The sequence below is a fragment of the Pseudophryne corroboree genome, chromosome 3 (genome assembly GCF_028390025.1).
Source record: "Pseudophryne corroboree isolate aPseCor3 chromosome 3, aPseCor3.hap2, whole genome shotgun sequence".
Lineage (NCBI taxonomy): Eukaryota > Metazoa > Chordata > Amphibia > Anura > Myobatrachidae > Pseudophryne > Pseudophryne corroboree.
In genome coordinates, this window is record NC_086446.1 from 733,768,043 (window position 1) to 733,788,499 (window position 20,457).

At 45.7% G+C, this 20,457-nt stretch overlaps 1 protein-coding gene and 1 long non-coding RNA gene across 3 annotated transcripts in view; one reads left to right on the top strand and one right to left on the bottom strand.

Moving 5' to 3' along the window:
• The window catches only part of LOC135056720 (uncharacterized), a 44,738-nt gene extending 29,922 nt beyond the window's left edge, over positions 1–14,816 (top strand). The window contains exons 3-4 of the long non-coding RNA XR_010244054.1: positions 8,678–8,826; positions 13,327–14,816. This is a non-coding gene — a long non-coding RNA (uncharacterized LOC135056720). The remainder of the gene's footprint in view (positions 1–8,677; positions 8,827–13,326) is intronic.
• The window catches only part of DOCK1 (dedicator of cytokinesis 1), a 649,074-nt gene that overhangs the window by 17,032 nt on the left and 611,585 nt on the right, over positions 1–20,457 (bottom strand). For both annotated transcript variants that reach the window (XM_063962225.1, XM_063962224.1), the window contains exons 44-51: positions 20,323–20,409; positions 18,089–18,265; positions 15,346–15,429; positions 13,285–13,422; positions 8,335–8,480; positions 2,679–2,877; positions 2,004–2,154; positions 524–669 (exon numbers count right to left, since the gene is read on the bottom strand). In XM_063962225.1, coding sequence (XP_063818295.1) covers positions 524–669; positions 2,004–2,154; positions 2,679–2,877; positions 8,335–8,480; positions 13,285–13,422; positions 15,346–15,429; positions 18,089–18,265; positions 20,323–20,409 — 1,128 coding nt within the window. The remainder of the gene's footprint in view (positions 1–523; positions 670–2,003; positions 2,155–2,678; positions 2,878–8,334; positions 8,481–13,284; positions 13,423–15,345; positions 15,430–18,088; positions 18,266–20,322; positions 20,410–20,457) is intronic.

Consider the following 20,457-nt stretch of genomic DNA (forward strand, 5'->3'; position numbering starts at 1 on the left):
CACGGCGGCTGCATAACTTCACACGCTGCCGCTGTGACCCGGACAGCGACGAGTAGCTCCCTGCCAGCGCACAGGAGCTGCGCTGGTAGGGAGCTGCTCGTCAAGTACAAAAGCATCGCCGCTGTGCGATGCTTTTGTACTCGTGCGGCGGGGCAGAGCCAGACATGTGGGGCGGACTAGCCCTGCGCTGGGCGTCCCCCCGCATTTCTGAGTAACTGATCGTAGCCGTGCAAAATTTTGCACGGCTACGATCATTTCTGAATTAGGCCCTATGACTCTAGTTTCCAGGTTATCAGACCTGGCGCTGCCTATACCGTACATCTGGACGTGACTGGGGGAACTGTGGCCAGAGACATAAGGATTTTTAATATTTGTTTTTTCTTTTTTATTTCTATAAGTGAATATGTTTCTCTGCTTCTATGCTGGGCCCGTTACATTCACTTTAGTCTCATCTTAAGCTCCTGTAGCAGACGGGTTGCGAGACAAACACAGGATTAGTTATGTGAAGCAGGCGTACGCTTACCCTCTGGGGCGGCGGTGGGGGTGTAGCAGGCTGTATGTACTCTTGGCTTTCCATGACATTGCCGTAGTCTGCCATACTTCCTTTTAGTGGTAGTGGTGGAGGAACGTCCATTGGTTCAACAGCCGTGACGCCATTTTGTTCCATGCCTGGAAAAACAAATTGAGTTTGTGGATAATGGTATTCTGCTCTATACCCCAATATAGGAATATTTTATAGAGAAGCAAACAATAGGAAATCTGCATCATGCCTGTTCTGACAACGGTTGCTGGGGATTCGCAGGTTGCGTTCTCAGCCCATAAAATAGCTGCCCCAGCGTGGGCAGTCACCAACGTGTCCTGTCTATGGCATTCACGTAAATTGCTAAATATTGAAATAAAATAACTAATATCAGCAAAGAGCATTAAGACTAGTCATCTTTACTGTTTAATCCTAAAACTAACAACGTGAAAAATGACGTGGTAAGTATAATACAGTGATCTACAGTATGACACACAACAGTAATTCAATACAACATGATTTCTCACTTGTAGCCACACTGTCTGCCTATGGATAGACCACAACTCTGCTTTGCTCATCTGCATACTGTACATTATTATTATTATTGTGCAAATATTGACAACGGAAAGAGCCATTTTAGATATAGCGCAGTAGTGGTGGCAGTGTGACAGTAGGCGGAACCTCAGCATGAGATGGTGCAATCCCCAGAGCACACTATCTCGCACCACTCTATTGCATATGTGTCGTTCTGACAGCAAAGAGAAAATTCACAAAACTACAACTCATTCCACTAGCATGCGGGGGACCGCTAAGCAGAGGGCAAGGGCCCCCCAGCAAGCCTGGTTCTGCCACCCCCACCCCCAGACTCCTGGTGCACAGTCAGACTCCTGGTGCCTCAGACAGAGGTGCTCAGTTTGTGGTGATCCCTGAGCTTGGAGTACGGACAACAGCAGAGGCCAAACTACCATTGGTGTAGCAGGTGCATTGCACCAGGGCCTCTGGGGACTAAGGGGCCCACTGTTACCCAAGACCGGCAATGAGTGTTCCCCTGAGCCACTGCACAACCAATTTGTGCAAGTCAGATGACCGGCTCAGCAAAGGGAGCAGGGTGGGCCCTGTAGCAAAGCCAATGGCCTATATGTCTACAGTGTCTACAGATTTATCGGCACATTTGGCTGTGTGTACGGGCGGGTCTGCCGACCGCCTGTATGCTTGCTGCAGGGTCCATTTCTGGCTGACATCACAGCTGGATGGGCACATTTAAAGAACATAGGTCAGCGTCAGGATAGGTCAGCGTTGGCCAGGTGTGTACCCAGCTTGACACTCTACGCACAACAGTAACAATCACTGCAATCCAGACAACAACAAAAAAGAAACCAAGAAAGCAAAACTAAAAACAATGAGTCAAAATACATGCAAAGTTAAAATGTCTCTAAGTTTACACAACTTGTAATTTAAAGTACCATCAGGCAGAATAACCTACCTAGAGGTGGGCTAAATGTGAGCTTAGCTCTCGGAGTGACTGGCGGAGGCTGTTGTACGGAAGCCTGGTTCGGAGATACAGAGAATCGCCTATCACCGGCAATAGTACTGAGAACTTGACTCTTCGGTCTTTGGGGCCTCAAGGGGCTTATCTGCAACAGCAAGATGTTATATTGCAATCAGCAGGAATAAGACAGGCGATCCTGATATACTGTGGTGCTGGAAAATGTTACTACCCCATCATGTGGTAGGAAGAGATACTGCTGAAGCTGATACTTCATTACATATTTATAGCAAGGTCCACCATAGCCTCCAGTACCTGAAAGAGATACACTTGCGGCTAGAAACAACGGGTTTAAGAAACTGATATAACAGTACTGAGTATGTGCTCTTCTATGTGAGTCCTGCTGCGTGAAGACCAGACTTCTTGGAGGCCCAGGAGTGACGGATGAGGGTATGGTAGGGGAGACCATCTGCTCACACTAGCTTTAACCCCGCAAGTCCTTGCAAGTTACTTAGCGATATATTTACAAGGGTTTAAACTGACCATTTCATAGACAAGTGTGACATGAATTAAAAATCCCTAACATTCTATGACTTACGCACGTTTCACAAATGAAAGCAGATACTGAAATTGCATCTCGACCAAATCAACGCGTTTAGATGATAAACCTACGGTTTCAGAAAGGATGACAGCTTCCGACTGCTGGGGCAGAATATCGGTCGCTTTGAATTCTTTATCAAATATCTCTTGGTGCTTGCTGTTCCTTTTCTCCTTCTTTTTCTCCTTCTTTTCCTTATCAAGATCATCTTTGTCCAATTTATCTTGGGAGCGGGAGTGCATCTTCTTTGGTAAGAGTGGTTCAAGAATAAAACTGGAAGAGAGATTGTCCAATGAATCAATTAGGAATTAACGCATTTTACATGGTCAGAGGATTCTAGATAGCGTTAATCTGCCCAGTGTCATGTCAGCTTTACAGAAGAAGCGGTGTTCTTTATCTCTTTATATATTTATACAGTATGAGGTAATACAGCTGTGTGTGTGCTTATCTGAACTATCTATACAGAATAGAGAATGGATTCAGCTGCAGCAAGCAGGCAAGACGACGTCTGAAAGAGAAATCCCTCTGAAGATGTGCCGTTCTACCCTTGCTGCGTCTTTCTCTGAAATCTCCGTTATATACAGTATAGGAACCAAGTATTAAAAATTATAAACATTTAAATACATTTATTTTTAAATCCTTCTGTTACCTATTTGCAAACCTTCAGGGCGCAGTTCACAGACAAAAAAAAACAACCTCTTTAATGAGAATTTTAAGACGGCAACATGCAAATCTAATGACATTTTACTGCTGCAGCTGTCAGGGTGAACAAAATGATCTTTAAAGACGGAGTCTAAACCCATATATGAATCTTCTATTCCTAAAGGTTCAGACAAACTCGAGTCGATACAATTTTTTTCATGACTTTTTTTCCATTTATATTCTTACTGTTGTAACAAGGACACTTCACATAATTTGGGTAAATATTGGGAACTGGCAAGTGGTGGGAGGGAGCTCAGGAGAGCAATCACCACAAGCTAAAACGCATTCAATATATTAATTTTTTAAGCAAACTAATGGTATCTCTAGGTACAGTAGCAGCAAAACAAAGCTTGTGGAAACTGTTAGCAATCAATGACCGCTGGAGAGTCAGTGCACAAATATCAGCACTGCAAAATACTTTACAGGTATAGTACACACACACACACACACACACACACACACACACACACACACATATAAGAAAAATAAAAGTGTGTTTTTGTGTGTATATATACATTTCAGAGCGTCAGCTCTTTTATCAAGACCGACGCTAATGCTCTAAAACGTTGACTGCACCTGCTGGGCTTTGTCTGAGTTTTCCATGGGCATTGCAGTCCCGGAGTGCCATCCACCGCACCTTCTATATATATATATATATATATATATATATATATATATAAATTAGAGATGAGCGTGTTCGGTTCGCCGAGAACCGAACCCCCCCGAACTCCACGTGGCAAACACGGGTCCGAGCCCGGCTCTTTTGTTCCCGCTTGACTCAGAAAACCCGAACGAGGCAAAACGTCATCATCCCGCTGTCGGATTCTCGCGAGATTCGTTTTCCATATAAAGAGCCGCGCGTCACCGTCATTTTCACTCAGGCATTGTAGAGGGTACAGAGAGGACGTGGCTACGTTCTCTCAGTGTCAGTTCTCAGTATCAGTTCTCAGTATCAATGCTTATTGCTGCTCAGTAATACTAGTACAGTGTCTCTCTTGTGCTGCAGCTTGCTGCTGTAGGGTGCTGTGGTAGTAGTGTCTTGTGACTGTGCATCGGTCATCATCATTCCAGTCACAGTGGTATCTGGGGGGTGACAATTCCAGAGTGCTTTTGTGCTGCTCATTAATACTAGTACAGTGTCTTGTGCTACATAGTGCTGCTCAGTGTCAGTTCTCTCAGTAGTATCATCAGTGCTCAATATCAATGCTCAGTAGTATCATCAGTGCTCAGTATCACTGCTCATTGTCTTGTGCTGCTCAGTAATACTACATTACTAATACTAGTACAGTGTCTTGTGCTGCTCAGTGTCAGTTCTCAGTAATATCATCAGTGCTCATTGTCTTGTGCTGCATCGTGCTGCTCAGTAATACTACATTACCTTGTTGCGCCTCTTTTTTTCTTTGCATCATGTGCTGTTTGGGGACAATTTTTTTTAAGTGCCATCCTGTCTGACACTGCAGTGCCACTCCTAGATGGGCCAGGTGTTTGTGCCGGCCACTTGGGTCGCTTATCTTAGTCATCCAGCGACCTTGGTGCGTGATGTCACACACAGCCGCTGCATTCCAAGGCAGCGACGAGTAACTCCCGGCCAACCGCAGGAACTGCGCTGGCCGGGAGTTACTTTACAAGTACAAGAGCTTCGCCGCTTGATGCTTTTGTACTTGTGCGGGGGGGCCTGACATGCGGAGCGGACTAGTCCTGTGCTGGGCGTCCCCCCACATGTCAGTGTATGTGATCATAGATGTGCTAGATTTAGCACAGCTACGATCAGGTCGGAATGACCCCCCTATGTCCTGCTGCCAGTCTGCCTGCCCCCTCCAGCGTCAACAATCCCCACTCCCTAGCCGCGGCGCAGGTGGACAAAAGCTGCTGCGGCCACCGGCATAGATGTATATGAAAGCGGTGCAGCGGAAGTCTCTCATAGCCTTCCCTGCGCCACATACTTTCTGAGCCCCGGAGCCTCCTCTGCGCGTGATGTCACAGAAGTGCCTCCCCACCACAACCGCGCCCAGATCCCCAGAGGCCCCAGCTCCGCAACACAGCACCTGGGCTGCCGGCCTGGATGCCCAGTGATGGCTAATGTAACGGATAGAGTGGGTGATATCGCCTAGTATATATATATATATATATATATATACACACACACACACACATACATACATATTTAGACATACATGCACTCTCACACACACAGTGATTCAGCAGTCGCAGTACACACTTGTCAAAGTTGCAGTACACCTTTTTGTTTCAAAAACTGTGCAGGAAATGGGAAAACTGACAAGATGGCTGATTTCAAGATGGCGCCCATGTTTAATACATACCCTAAAAGATGGCCCACCTCACCCATACCTTACTGGATTATTCAGTTTTCCCATTTCCTGCACAGTTTTTGAAACAAAAGGAGTGCTGCGACTTTTGAATCACTGTGTGTGTGTGTGTGTGTATATGTACACACACACACACACACACATCTTTCCCGCAGGACGCGTCCTCCTCCTCCCGGTTCCCGGCTCCAGTGCTGCGGTTAGGAGGGAGGTTGGGCACGGCCACAGGATGAGGCCACCTCCCGCCGTTGCTGCGGCTGTGGGCACCGCATCTCCTCTCTCCCGACTCACTGGCAACCACCGCGTATTCCTCCTCCCGGCTCCTGTGCTGTGGTTAGGAGGGTGGCTGAGCCTGCCCACAGGATGAGGCCGCCTCCTGCCGCCACGGCTCCCCTTCTCCCCTCTCCTGCCTCACTGTCAGCTGCAGGGGGTGGTGCGCCCAGTGTCACTGAGCGGCGCACTCCCTCCCGACACCTGCTGCAGACTAGCAACGACCTCGTCTCCCAGCCCCCGCCGCCGTTACCCGGACAGCAGCAGCAGCAAGTGTGCAGAAGCGCACATCTAGGTCACTACAGCGCTGCTGCAGCTGTGCCCGGAGATTGTGTGTGCGCTGTCTTGGGTATAGTGTGTGCATGGGGTATGTGGACAGTGTATCATGTGTGAATGGTTGGCTGTATATACAGTGCCCCTCCATCACCTGCAGAAACCTCGCACCCACCCCTCCACCACCCACAGAACCCCCTGGACCCCATCCGCGAAAACCTCGCACCCGGCCCTCCCCCACCCGCGTCGCCTCCTGGTCCCCTACCCCTCCCGCGACACCCGCCCCTCCACCACCCACCGCGCCTCCGGACAACCTCCTCCATCCGCGGCACCACCCTACCTGCAGTGCCTCCAGACCCCCTACCACACCCGCCCCTTCCTCACCCGCAGGACCTCCGGAACCCCTCCCCCATCCATTGCAGCCCCGCACCTGCCCCTCCCACACACACGTCACGGCCGCCCCTACCCCAACCTGCAGCCCCTCCGGACCCCTTCCCCATTTGCGGACCCCACTCTCCCAACCCTATCCCACCCTTAGTACCACCCCACGCCCTACCTACACCCCCATACGCACCTCCCCCAACCATAGCACCTCCGGACACCCTCCCCCACACAGTGTCACAGTGTCCCCACTTCACATTTTGACATACAGTGTCCCCAGTTAATACTCAGGCTGGGCAATGGATCAGATCCAATTGCTTAGCAGGCAAATCTGGGGAATCATTAAGCAACTGTATAAGCTGGGTATATATTGGAATAAAGAACATTCCGGCTCATTTAAGGGGGCAGTACGGAGGGTGTAATGGTTAGCATTACTGCCTCACAGCACTGAGGTCATGGGTTCGGTTCCCACCATGGCCCTAACTGTGTGGAGTTTGTATATTCTCCCCGTACTTGCGTGGGTTTCCTCCGGGTACTCCGGTTTCCTCCCACAATCCAAAAATATACTGGTAGGTTAATTGGCTCCCAACAAAATTAACCCTAGCATGAATGTGTGTGTACATGTGATAGGGAACATAGAGTGTAAGCTCCACTGGAGCAGGGACTGATGTGAATGGCCAAATATTCTCTGTAAAGCGCTGCGGAATATGTGTGCGCTATATAAATAACTGGTAATAAATAATAAATAAATATTTGAGGAGATTCAGCAGATACAGCCACTTTAACATACATACACATGTTCTTGCTCTCCTATGCCATTTGGTAACGCGCCATTGTCACATTATGAAAGCCAGTCTGCGGAGCTCATAGAGACGACGAGCGCTGGGAGTGTTGCCAAGAAGACAAAGTCCAATATCAGGAATGCCGACAGGCAATCTAAACATTTGAAGAATTTCCGCTTTCAGTTTTAAATCAACTGTATCATGGCAGGATCAGAGCGCAGAGCGTATATTTGCCTGCAGAGCTGTGACAAACAGCTGGGGTAAATATTCTGACCTCCTGAAATGTCAGTAGCCATCTGTAAGAGACTACACTAAGCCTAATGCTCTGGGTTTTAATTGATGCGTGCTTTCTGCAGGAACATGTCCCATGATGTGGCGGCTGTACGCGGCAGGCTCTGCAATACAGGAGAGAACCAGGACTTGGCACTCAATCCCTGGCCATATGTATCCTGTATGTCAGATGGAATTATACAATGGTCCGGATTAACCATGTCCTACTGCACTTACATAGGAAGAAGGGGAAAGGCTTTATATGTATTTATACAGCATGTATTTCTAGCACTCCCAGGGAACCGGTGCAGGGATGCTGGTTATTCTGTTTTAGAAAGTAATTGTAAACACGGGAAACAAATGCTGATAACGTCTGCACTATAAGAACTCACAGCTGTTATACTCCGTACCGACACTATAATACAATTGGTGACATGCATTAATAAACCGTGTTGCATAGTACTGTAATGAAAATCTGCCTATTATATATACACTGTATATATATATATATATATATATATATATATATGTAATATATACATATATTAAAAAAAATTGTATATATATATATATATATATACACATACACACACACACATATATATATATACACACACACACACACACACACATATACAGACACACATACATGTATATATACAGACACGCACATATATATATTTCTACATGTATAATGAATAGTGGTGTAATATAGTTACATGACATACCCATCAGAGCCTGGTCTTGAAGGTGTACTGTCTGATGACACGGAGGATATAGAGACCACAGATAGCGGTCTAGATGACGATGGCATAGTGAACGATCTAACCATGGATCTTGGTCGATTTCCCCACCTTTCATCAATGCTGGAGGACTAGAAATAATAAAATAATACATTATTCAGATAACACCATTTCATAAACCCAGAAATCACTGAGAATTATGGTACACAGCCTCTTACAATGTTGCTCCATTTAGATGTGGAACTATTTTCATTCACTAGAAGGTAATTAGAGGTAGATACTTCTCATTGTTTGTTATGGTCATCTGTTCTGTAATATTTTATTCTAGGAATTTGAAGTTTTTGGCGCCTGCGGACGGTAGGACTTCGGCACCTGCGGCCGGTAGGACTACGGCACCTGTGGACGGTAGGACTTCGGCACCTGCGGCCGGTAGGACTTCGGCACCTGCGGCCGGTAGGACTTCGGCACCTGCGGCCGGTAGGACATACCTCCCAATAGTCCACGCTTCGTCAGGACAGTCACGATTTCAGGACCCAAGAGGAGCATAGTACAGCGGGATGGGACAGGACTTTCGTACAATGGGATGACTTTTGCTTTCACTTGCAATAGTGAAAATTTAGTTCACTAATAGGCTCTCTTAGAAAGCGTTAAAGTAATGCCACTAATTCCTAGGTAACGACATTCTCACGACACCACATTCTCGCAGCTGGGTAAAAAGTTTGTAAATACGGCTAAATGCAGCTTAAAGAAACAACGGGGCAGATGTATTAACCTGGAGAAGGCATAAGGAAGTGATAAACCAGTGATATGTGCAAGGTGATAAAGGCACCAGCCAATCAGCTCCAATATGTAAATTAACAGTTAGGATCTGATTGGCTGCTGCCTTCATCACCTTGCACATATCACTGGTTTATCACTTCCTTATGCCTTCTCCAGGTTAATACATCTGCCCCAATATTTCTATACAATATTATCAAAGAGCAAAACATAATCTCAAATGTAAAACAGTCAGAATGCCATTTGTGTGTAGAGGTGTAAGGCAGACTCTCACTATATGACACAAAACGAAACGAAACGCATTCAGCGGCTCAACTGTGCATGATTCTGTATTGTCAACTCCTGATTAATTGATTCAGGGTAAGCAAACAGCGGTAGCGGCATTCCATCATCCCTGGCAGAGTGAGGCCGGGATTAGAAAACACATTAAGATAACATCAGACATGTGTAAGTATAATGCGGGTGCTTTTTCAGTGCTTAATACCGAGGCTTGGGTAAGATAACTTACAAAGTCAACACATCTTATCCTAATGGAAGCTTGTAAAATATCTTGTCATTACAATGGACACTGCATATCAGCACTCCATCACCTGCAGTCTACAGAGAGAAGAGGTGCCGGGGAGCTACACATTATATCAGCCTTCTGTGCCTGCAGCCCAGATATTGGGTCGAGCTGCCACCCTATCTGAAAACAGATGCTCCTGCACTTTACAATACATAAACGGACGCCTTCAGAAAATATATACCTCCGGGAATAAAGACAAATTAGCCCAGAGACATGTTAATATCCCATTACTGGACTTTAAACGTAATTATAAATGCATTCAGTGCCCCCTTTTCTGACCCCATAATGGTCTGCACCCTGCAATCTGCCCTGATAAGGCATACGGATGTAGCATATAGGGCCTAATTCAAGGTTGATTGCAAAACAACATTTTCCTCTAATGGGCAAAACAATGTGTACTGCAGGTGGGGCAGATATAACATTTGCAGAGAGAGTTAGATTTGGGTGTGTTATTTTGTTCTGTGCAGGGTAAATACTGGCTGCTTTATTTTTACACTGCAATTTAGATTTCAGTTTGAACACACCCCACCCAAATCGAACGCTCTCTGCACACGTTATATCTGCCCCCCCTGCAGTGCACATGGTTTTGCCCATTAGAAGAAAATGTTATTTTGCAATCAACCTTGAATTAGGTCCATAGTCCTCTAGCATTGGGCGCCGTTGCCATGCGTACTGCTGTTTAAAACAAACTCAAATAATAATGAGGCATACATTGCGTCATGTCTTTCCCAAAATGTAGCACTGATTTTCCCTGCTATACGTCAGCTTTGAGAGAGGCACTATGCATGTCAGACGAAGCAGACGACACACATGCATACTCAAATGAACATGATCACTCCAAGTCTGAAATGAATGCTGAACAGCGGAACACGGCCATTGACTTGCACAAGGCCGGATAGCAGAAAACTGCAAGGTACGGTAACCTCTGTCAGACCTCAGATACGAAGAGAGAAATATACGATAAAATGTGCTGTGTGCGCCCTTCCCAAATTATCCACTGGATCCAGTTCTCGCCAGCCTAATATTCACAGCCAGAGCAGGAGTGTAGCGTCTAACTAGTGACCCGAAGACCAGTCCTGCTAGGCCAGACCTGGTACCTCTACGTAGAGGTGGGCTGCACAACCCAACAGCCCTTCCTCCCCCTTCCTGGGCTGTGGTGATGAAGAATTCAGATTGCCAGTTGCCACCCCAAACATCATGAGACAATGGCCAGTGTGTCCCCTAATGTGAGGTCCATTATGCCAAAGAGTTTTAAAACATAAAACAGACTTGCACATTTTTCAAATAAACTAAAACAGTCCCCAAACCACTTGTTCCCCACTTTATTAAACACAAAGTAGAATCTTTATTTTTTTTCCATTGTAGTCATATGTGAAAAAAACACCAACCCTGAAAAATCGCCATATAAACTATGGTCAGAGATTAAGCAGAACTGCTCTTGCTGCAGTCAGTTCCAAGTGTTTGTGATTGGCTGGTGGTAACAGGGAAAACCTGTACTATTGGTCACTTCACAGAGCTCACTACAGCTAGGTACACACTACGCCAATGGTTCCCAAACTTTTTTGAATCACGGCGCTCTACAGTATCAGAATTGTTTTCACGGCACCCCTATGCCAAAACTTTTTTATTGAGAGATTTAAAATATATATTAAATGAAGTAAATTGTGTTTATATGTCATCCTTAGGTTCAATTGTGTGGTGTGGGACAGGATTTGCTTCTGTTTGTCCACATATTGGCCCTCATTCCGAGTTGATCGCTCGCTAGCTGCTTTTAGCAGCATTGCAAACGCTAGGCCGCCGCCGTCTGGGAGTGTATCTTAGCTTAGCAGAATTGCGAACGAAAGATTAGCAGAACTGCTTGAAATTTCTTTCCTGCAGTTTCTGAGTAGCTCCAGACCTACTCCTAGATCGCGATCACCTCAGTCCATTTAGTTCCTGGTTTGACGTCACAAACAGCCACTCCCCCGTTTCTCCAGACACTCCCGCGTTTTTTCTTGGCCGCCTGCGTTTTTTAGCACACTTCCTGAAAACGCAGAGTTGCCGCCCAGAAACACCCACTTCCTGTCAATCACACTACGAACACTCGAGCGACTCAAAAACGGCAGCGAGCGATCAACTCGTAATGAGGGCCATTGTCTGATTGGCAGCCACCAGCACTGGTTTTGCCTATTACACTGGTCATAAATAATTTAAATTTGTCCTGGACCACCAATCCAAGGCACCCCAGGGTGCCTAGGCACACAGTTTGGGAACCACTGCACTATGCAATAATCGGGTCCTATCAGATTTTCAGCTGTTCAGTCCGATAATCTCACAGTGTAGTGTGCATGCAGCACCCGGGGCCAATTATCGTTCCAAAACCAGTCACATCGGATGTTTGTATCCGACAAGCTGCATGATATTTGTCGAAAGTAATGCACACTTTTTAGTATGTATGCATTTACCATTATCTGCCCTCAACGTTTCTGCCCATAGTTCATTTAAAAAACTTGGGAGACGAGACTGATAAATCGCTAGTGTGCACACCAGAAATTCAGTTGGATGTGAGTGAAATCGCTTAGGTGTGTCCCTGGCATATCAGTGACCCGATGAGCCATCTACAAAGCAGCATTTAATCTATAGCAGAATTCAGGGCCTAATTCAGAGTGGAACGCTGCTGCGGCAGCATTCGCAGTCTGATGGCTGGTGAAGTGTGCGCACACGCAGAAGCCGCACTGCGCGTGCACACACAGTGAGATGCGACGGCAACTCACTTGTGCAATTGCCTCTGCCCGTTTGACAGGCAGAGGCGGTTGCGGGGCGGGAGGGGGCGTGTTGGCGGCATATGGGGGTGCGGTCCGGACAACGCAGGTGTGTCCAGACCGTTTGCGGGCCGGGCCGTGGTGGTTGCGTGACGTCACATGCAGCCGCTGCGACCCTAAACATGGAGGGTAGCTGTCTGCCTTCGCAGCTAAACTGCGTAGCAGAGGGCTACCCAACAGATGCGAAAGCATCACCGCCGTGTGATGTTTTCGCATTCCTGCGGGGGGGGGGGAGCAGGGGGAAGGCTGGATCAAGTATGTGGGGCGTACTTTCCCTGTGCTGGGCGTCCCCCCGCATGTCAGAGTTATTGATCGAAGATGTGGGATCTACAATCAAGTCTGAATTAGGCCCTTACTCACTAATTGTACTAAACCTGTACAACCTTCAAACCATGCAGGGTATGACTGGGGCGGTCTACCGTGCATCCCTCTTCTGGCTGGATCCGTCTGGAAAGAATGACACTACCTCTCTTGTAGACATAGCACAAATGCTTCTCCCTAGCATTACAAAGGAAAAAGTTGTCCTAGCCCAGGCATAGCCAACCTGTGGATCTCCAACTGTTGTGAAACTACACATCCCAGCATTCTCTGCCAGAGTTTTAGCATCCCCTGTTAGCAAAACTGTAGCAGGGAATGCTGGGACTTGCATTTTGACTACAGAAGTATTTTGAGACCTTTCCAAAAATCCTCCCTGACGCAAAATCAGAAATGATCCATAAAAAAGCTGCAGTATCTAAACATTACATAAGTTCACATTTATGGGACCGCCATGGGCGTAAGTCTTGTACCCACCAGAGTTCTAACGCCATATTGTTTCTCTATTTTCTCTTTCAGCAGCTTGAAACAAGCCTCCATTCGTTCGTGAAAAGGCCTCAATGCCTCAGTGACCTTTTCTCCGTGAATGCGTATTCCCTCAGCCAGAAACGGAACCTACACATCATAAAACATGAAAATAAAATGATTTACAAGCAAAACCAAATGAATGATTCACAAAGAAAAACGTGTAGCTCAGAAGTGGTAAATTAATTATTGGTTCGGGGCTGAATAAAGGCTTTGGTAATATGATATTCATCACACACATTGAACACAGGGGAGGTCATGAAGACTCGTGAGAGACAAAATTCTAAGCTGAGAACGCCGTATTACTGTAATGCATCTGATTCAGTCATCGGTTAGGGACACTGACAAATATGTATGTAAAAGTTACATTTCCTGTCAAAACTAATGCAAACTTTTGTTCTATTGGAGATTGCAGAATCACCCCCCACTAAGGCCACTGATGCTGCAATAAGGTGAAACACACAGTGCCAAAATAGTACAGATGTGCCCTTATACACTTTTGCCTTGGATGCGTTTGCAAATTAATCCAGAGAACTAGGGAATCTGCCCTGTCTATGGGCACGTATTCTCCCGCTACCTGCGGTTTTGTCCGGGTTTCTCGGCGCCGTTCGTGAGTGTGTGCTTGCGCGCGAACCTGCACATTTTTAGTAGAACAAAGGATTGCAATGGCGTGGCGTTGCAGCGATCCACATCATGCTGCCCTTTTCAGCAAAGATGTGTGAGGACACATCTGTAAGTCATTATTACATAATTACACTAATTGTGCTTCACCCTTACTATTCTACCATTTAAAAGAGGTGTAGAGCAGAACTGCACTCTCTTTCCTGCCAATAACCCGTATGAAGGATCCAGATACTCACGTCCCCTGGGTGCTGTCCATGAGACAACATTAGGATCTACTGTATGTGTGCTACTATAGTACAATGATCTATAGTGCAAGGGTATACAGCACACAATATGAATCAGGGACATTACAGCCATGTGAAATATTTCTAATGGAATAACGGAACATTTAATTGTCACTAAAGTCCAGTGGCTGCAAATAATGGACTAGCGCAGAAGGCCCGACACAGACTCCGATTGCGTTAAAGAATTCCTTTTAAAAACGTGAACACGCAGATTTTAGGTACAATTTAATCATTTACTGGCCTCGTTTTTCTTTAGCTGCATCACCTATATATTTACTGCAAATAACCTAAACCTACGGTCCTTTATCAATAATAGAAACATAATTTCACCAGTATCCATGGCTACCAATTACTTACAGATTACAGTAGAAAAAAAACTCCAACACCACCTTTGAAAAGACTTACAAAAGCTTTTAGAGACATAAACACAAGATCCGAAAATTATATATTCATTGTATACCTGCCCTACAAAAGCCATTGTTCCAGAGCCTCAAAGAGACTTTCAATAACAGACATAATTGAGATTAGAACAACATATTGCTGTATCCGCTAATAAAAGTGATTTATCATTCTAAATTGCGTCTGTGCTTTTCTGCAACGCCTTTATGTCATTAGACATTTTTTAGTCTTTGTTACTTTTCTGAGGTGCGGCAGCAACCAGAACTGTGAGTGCCGCTGTATCCAATAAGAACTGCACGGCACAGCTGCTTGGTGTCCAGGCAATAAAAAGAAATAATTCTTATTTATGATGTAAATACATGACTGAGAAGCACAGAATGAGAAAGCTATGTATTTGTAAACATTGTAGGAGTGTCAGTAGAATAAGGTAAATGTCGTCTGAAGGTGTCTCCTTGTCCTTTCCTTGACGTAAAAAGAAGAATATATGAAATAAAAAAAAGACAGGCTTAACTATTTATATTACACATGAAATTATCAAATGTCACGCTGGAATGTGAAATGTGGCTTCACTTCTGTAGGGCAGATAAATGCCACAGAAATGGTATCTGCCACCCCGTTCACTTTTATACGCACAATCTGTCATCGGAGAGGACGAGCTGTCTACTCGGTGCTCACCCCGGCACCCGGCGAGTGCGGTCAGATTTACCTGCCATGCAATCAGATCCTTTACTTTATCGATCTTCTCCAGGTCCTCTGGGTGCTCCTGCATGTATTTCTCATTAAAGAATGCCTAGTAATTAGAAAGGAGATCGACTACAACAGACTTCAATATATTGCACTCAATCGTACAAAAACACGAGGCAACAGTCATAAGACAAGTTCAACTTTCTTTTGTTTTGGCGCAACATTTTTTTTTTTTAAAGGAATTTATATGAAGATAATCATAACAATATCTGAAGCTGAAAGGGGATAAAAGAATAGTCTCTCTCCATTAAATTAGAATGGAGCATCGTATCTATATATACTGCTACCTCTATCAGGTCTTTAAAAGAATGTTTAAAAAAGAATCTCTTTAAACTTTACATGTTCTCTTGGGCTTCTTCTCTAACAAAATACCTATGACACAGATTCCCAAGACCTTTAACTGCAGTCCCCAAGCTCATTCCTGATGTACTGTATGTCCATTGGAGCTTTCCTCTGCTATATAGACCATTGGCTACAGGGCTTATACCTCACAGAGACGCCTGTTCTTACTGAATAAAAGCAGGGCCACAGGGGAAGCTCGGTGGCTCATAAGGCACATAATAAAACGGAAGTTGGGCCTATTATTATATGGAGGCCGGGTGCCAGGGGCGTAGCCAGAACTTTGCGGGCACCATAGCAACATTCTGAAGGAGCCCTTACCAAATGCTTCTAGAGCAGGCTTTTTCAACCAGTGTGCCGTGGCACACTAGTGTGCCGCAACCAGTTGCAAGGTGTGTCGCGGAGCCAGAGCAGCTTCGTGCACCTTCAGAGTGAACTGTTGGCCGGGCTCTTCTTAAAGGATCAGTCGTGCTCCGCCCGTGACGTATGCCTTGAAGACACGGCGGTGTGATATCATAGGTCACGGCCACCGCGTCTCACCACCCAGCCAGCCAACCCGCCTGCATACACATTTTCCAGTTCCTGCCTGCATACACAGCTTTCCTTGCCCACCCACATCCACACCTGCCCGACCGCCCGCTGCTCAGTATTCGCAGCACTCCATTATGAACAATCCCCGCCACTGAGGAACAGGGAGGACGACAGCTGACCGGTAGGGGCTAATATTTGTTATTTTTTTTCTCCTATGGGGAGCAACAGGATTTATGTGGGGAGAATAAGGATTTATGGGGGGAACAATGTGAATAATTCATGTAGGGAGCAATACGATTTATGTGGGGAGCAATGTGATTGTTTTTTCTGCATTGGCCAATGTATGTGTTGATTTTTTTTTTACTATGAGGGCCAATGTGTGTTTTTTGTTTATTTCTGTGGGGAACTGATGGTGTGCCTTGGCAATTGTAAAATATTGTTCGGTGTGCCGCGAGTAAAAAAAAAGGTTGAAAATCACTGTTCTAGAGAGACACCTCTCCACAGAAGTGCAGGCTCCAAGGCAAATATTTGTAAGTGCCTCTATGTACCACCGAATGATGAAATATGTATATAACATATGTAACTTTGACAGATAAAAGGGGCCCCTCTCAACCATGGGCCCTATAGCAGCTGCACTGTCTGCACCTATGGTAGCTACGCCCTTGCCTGGTGCTGTAGTCCCATCCGGCTCATTATTAATCTGGACCTGGAGATCAGAGGAAGAGGGATACCTGCACCTTGAATGAGCGTGGGGGAACGGATCATTGTGTTGGAGCCTGAGGGCAATATGGAGTCTGTGCTGTATGAAGGCCTATGACAGGACTGGCCAACCTGTGGCTCTCCAGATGTTGTGAAACTACACATCCCAGCATGCCCTGCCACAGTTTTAACATTCCCTAATAGCAAAACTGTGGCAAGGCATGATGGGATTTGTAGATTTACAACAGCTGGAGAGTCACAGGTTGGCCAGGCCTGGCTTATGAGGTGGTTTAGAGCAAGTGGGAGGTACAAGAGGGATGTTTGATATACGGGCATAGGTCTGAGGGGTGAATAGGGGTAAGTGAGGGGTCTGCACTGAATGAGGGTACACGTGAAAGTTGCTTTGTGACTTATAATCAGGGGACATATAGCGTTCTTTTATTTAAATGTATTGTTTTCATTTACGACTGAGATCCGGTGTAATGTGAGGCCCTCTTAAGGGTTAGTGGGCTGGAGATGTGTTCCCTGAAGTGCATCACATTGCTTACCACTGTCATAGACACTAGTCTATCACACAGGTTCTCAAACTCGGTCCTCAGGACCCCACACAGTGCATGTTTTGCAGGTCTCCTCACAAAAGCACAAGTGAAATAATTAGCTCCACCTGCGGACCTTTTAAAATGTGTCAGTGAATAATTAATACAACTGTGCACCTGCTGGGTTACCTGCAAAACATGCGCTGTGTGGGGTCCTGAGGACCGAGTTTGAGAACCTATGGTCTATCACATAAGGAGGAAAAGCAACTGCAACACCGGGACAGCAGCCAGTAACAGTGCTCTAATCACCTGGCTGCACAGGTCTGTCAGTCCTATCTGTAATGTTACGGAGCCATCCTTCTGATGTTCTGCTGTGACAGATCTCGGGGGGGGGTGCACAATTACAGGGAGGAAACGCTGGGCATTTGGAGAGCTGATGGACCTGCATTTTAAATAATACTGTACTCTTACAGAACGATTGCAGACAGCACGATTAGCCTAGATAGTGATACATATTCCAGTAACGAGGATTAATACACAATCACAGGGTCGCAATTTAACATATTCTAGGAAATAACCCCTTCAGGACCGTCACCTTACCTTCTCGTAATTTGCAAATCCCCCCATTACTGCAGGGTCCACAATGCCGTTCAGAAGTAAGGAGAGTGGGTTTATCGGCATATTGGGGTCACTCATATGTTGCTGCACCATGTCGTTAATCTTCTCATTCGTTAGCTGCATGGTCTCGATGGCATTTTCCAGTGGACTTATTTCAATCTATGAACACAAACAGGACACCAAAGGAACCCAATGAATTCATAGATAAGCTCAGACCCTATCAGTTACATTTCCAGACTTTATACCTGCCTTATGGGTATGTCTCCGACTCCCTTATTAGATAGTAAGCTCTTGCAGCAATTACTAGACAGCCTAGCCAGCAGAGCCCACAATTAGCATTTCCTGGTGTGGGACTACGCAGCATACCGTAGGGTGCATACCACCGGATGGAGTGCTAACGCTATTTACTAATGCCATCCTAGCATACAATTCCGGCACGTTTACTGTAACCAGAAAGAGGGATCTCTTTCTGAAGCTGCAGCGGTGGAACAGATTCGCTACTAGCGCTTATAGCAGTGATAGAGAATCAACTGGGGCAGCAAAGTGATTCGCCACTATACCGGCTGGCAGAGACGCTTTGGCAGCTATCCCAGGTCCCTTTCTGCACCCGTATGGCCCAACATCACCGGGTCACTCATACACACTTCACTAGAATCCCAGACTAAGGCATCCACTAACAGATTCAATGGAAAATATAGGGGATTTTTTAAAATTAAAAACATATATATTAATTTAATATACTCATCAAAGGAAAACATGTTTTATTCTAATATAGCTTTTTGCCCACCCTGTGTATCGCCTTTCTTATCGTCATACCATAGGGACCCCTTTCTGAAGTGCCCTGGCTCCCTCAAAATCCTTAATCCGGCCCTGGCTAATATGTAGTAATTAGCTACCCCTACACAGTATCTATAGCCGAAGATGGCTAGCAAAGACAATCACCTATAGCTACAGCCGAAGACGGCAAAACACACTGATAACGTTTGCCCGCTTCAGGGCTTCCGGGAAAACATGCAGTTTGCTATATTGAGGTTTCTTCTTCATATGATAAACAGCGGCTCCAGTGACATAATACTAGTCACCCTGCGCAAGGACCCAGTCTGCTCAAGCACACGGGGCAGATGTATTAAGCCTAGAGAAGTGATAAAGTGGAAAGTGATGACGCACCCACCAGTCAGATCCTGTCATTTTTCAAACCCAGCCTGTAACTTGACAGTTAGGAGCTGATTGTCTGGTGTAGTATCACCTTCCATTTTATCACTTCTCCAGGCTTAATACATTTGCCCCATTGTTCTCTATTAAACATACCCCAGCTGAGTTGATTTTATTATCACCATTGTAATTACAATATACTGTATAACTCTTTCCATATACTGTACTATAGAATTCATCATAAGAGTTAGAAAGTACAGTATTGTATGTACATGTGGCTAAGCAACAATATCTGAACATGAAGCAAAATGTTTTTACACTTTGGTTATTCTTCAAACCTATCCGGATTTTAAAAAAAATTGTATTTGGGGCAACTAGGTGACCTCACTTGAGACACGAGGCCCGCTGGGCCATGACAGACTTTCTGACTTAAGACGCTTGAGGCATGAGCCTTTTCATTAAAGAAGTGCCTCGTGCCTCAGGGAGTTATCAAGTTTTTAGTGAATTGATAGTCTTCCAATTAATGTCCCCATGTCCATATTCAAATGAGTTTCAGAAAAGAACTAAGGTGTTGATAAGGGATGCACTTAATTTACCAGCTGTCGGCATCTCGGCGGTCAGGAGTCCGACGCCGGATTCCAGACAGCTGGCAATATGACTCTGGTCGGAATCCTGACCAGAGCCCCTATTTTCCACTTGGGTGGTGGTCCACACCACCACCCAAGGGGGAATATAATAGTGTTGCGAGCAAAGTGAGCCCGCGAGGGGTCTTGCTGTGCTCGCCCGCCGCCGGCATTCTGGATGTTGGGATTCTGGCGTCTGTCTCCTGACCATTGGGATCCCGACAGCTGATATTACATACCGGAACCGTTGATAAGATAGACAAAAATAAATTGAGTTGTGCTTGCCAAACTATAGATTTCGGCGTAGATGGAGTCACTGGAATGTTAACAATTTAAGAGTTGTAACCTGATAAAAATGGAGTAGCGCAGTGCAAACTGTTAGCTGCAGTTATGACATAGTTTCAGCAGTGAGCCAACGTCAGGGCCGCGCTAATCACTCACCATGTTAGCAGATTTTACTTCAAACCATCTCAGGATGCCTGGAAGCTTGTACGCTATTGAAAAGGTGGTTCTCTCAATCCACATATTCTAAAAATGCAAAAAAAAAATCGGTATATAAATTCATAAATAATTTCT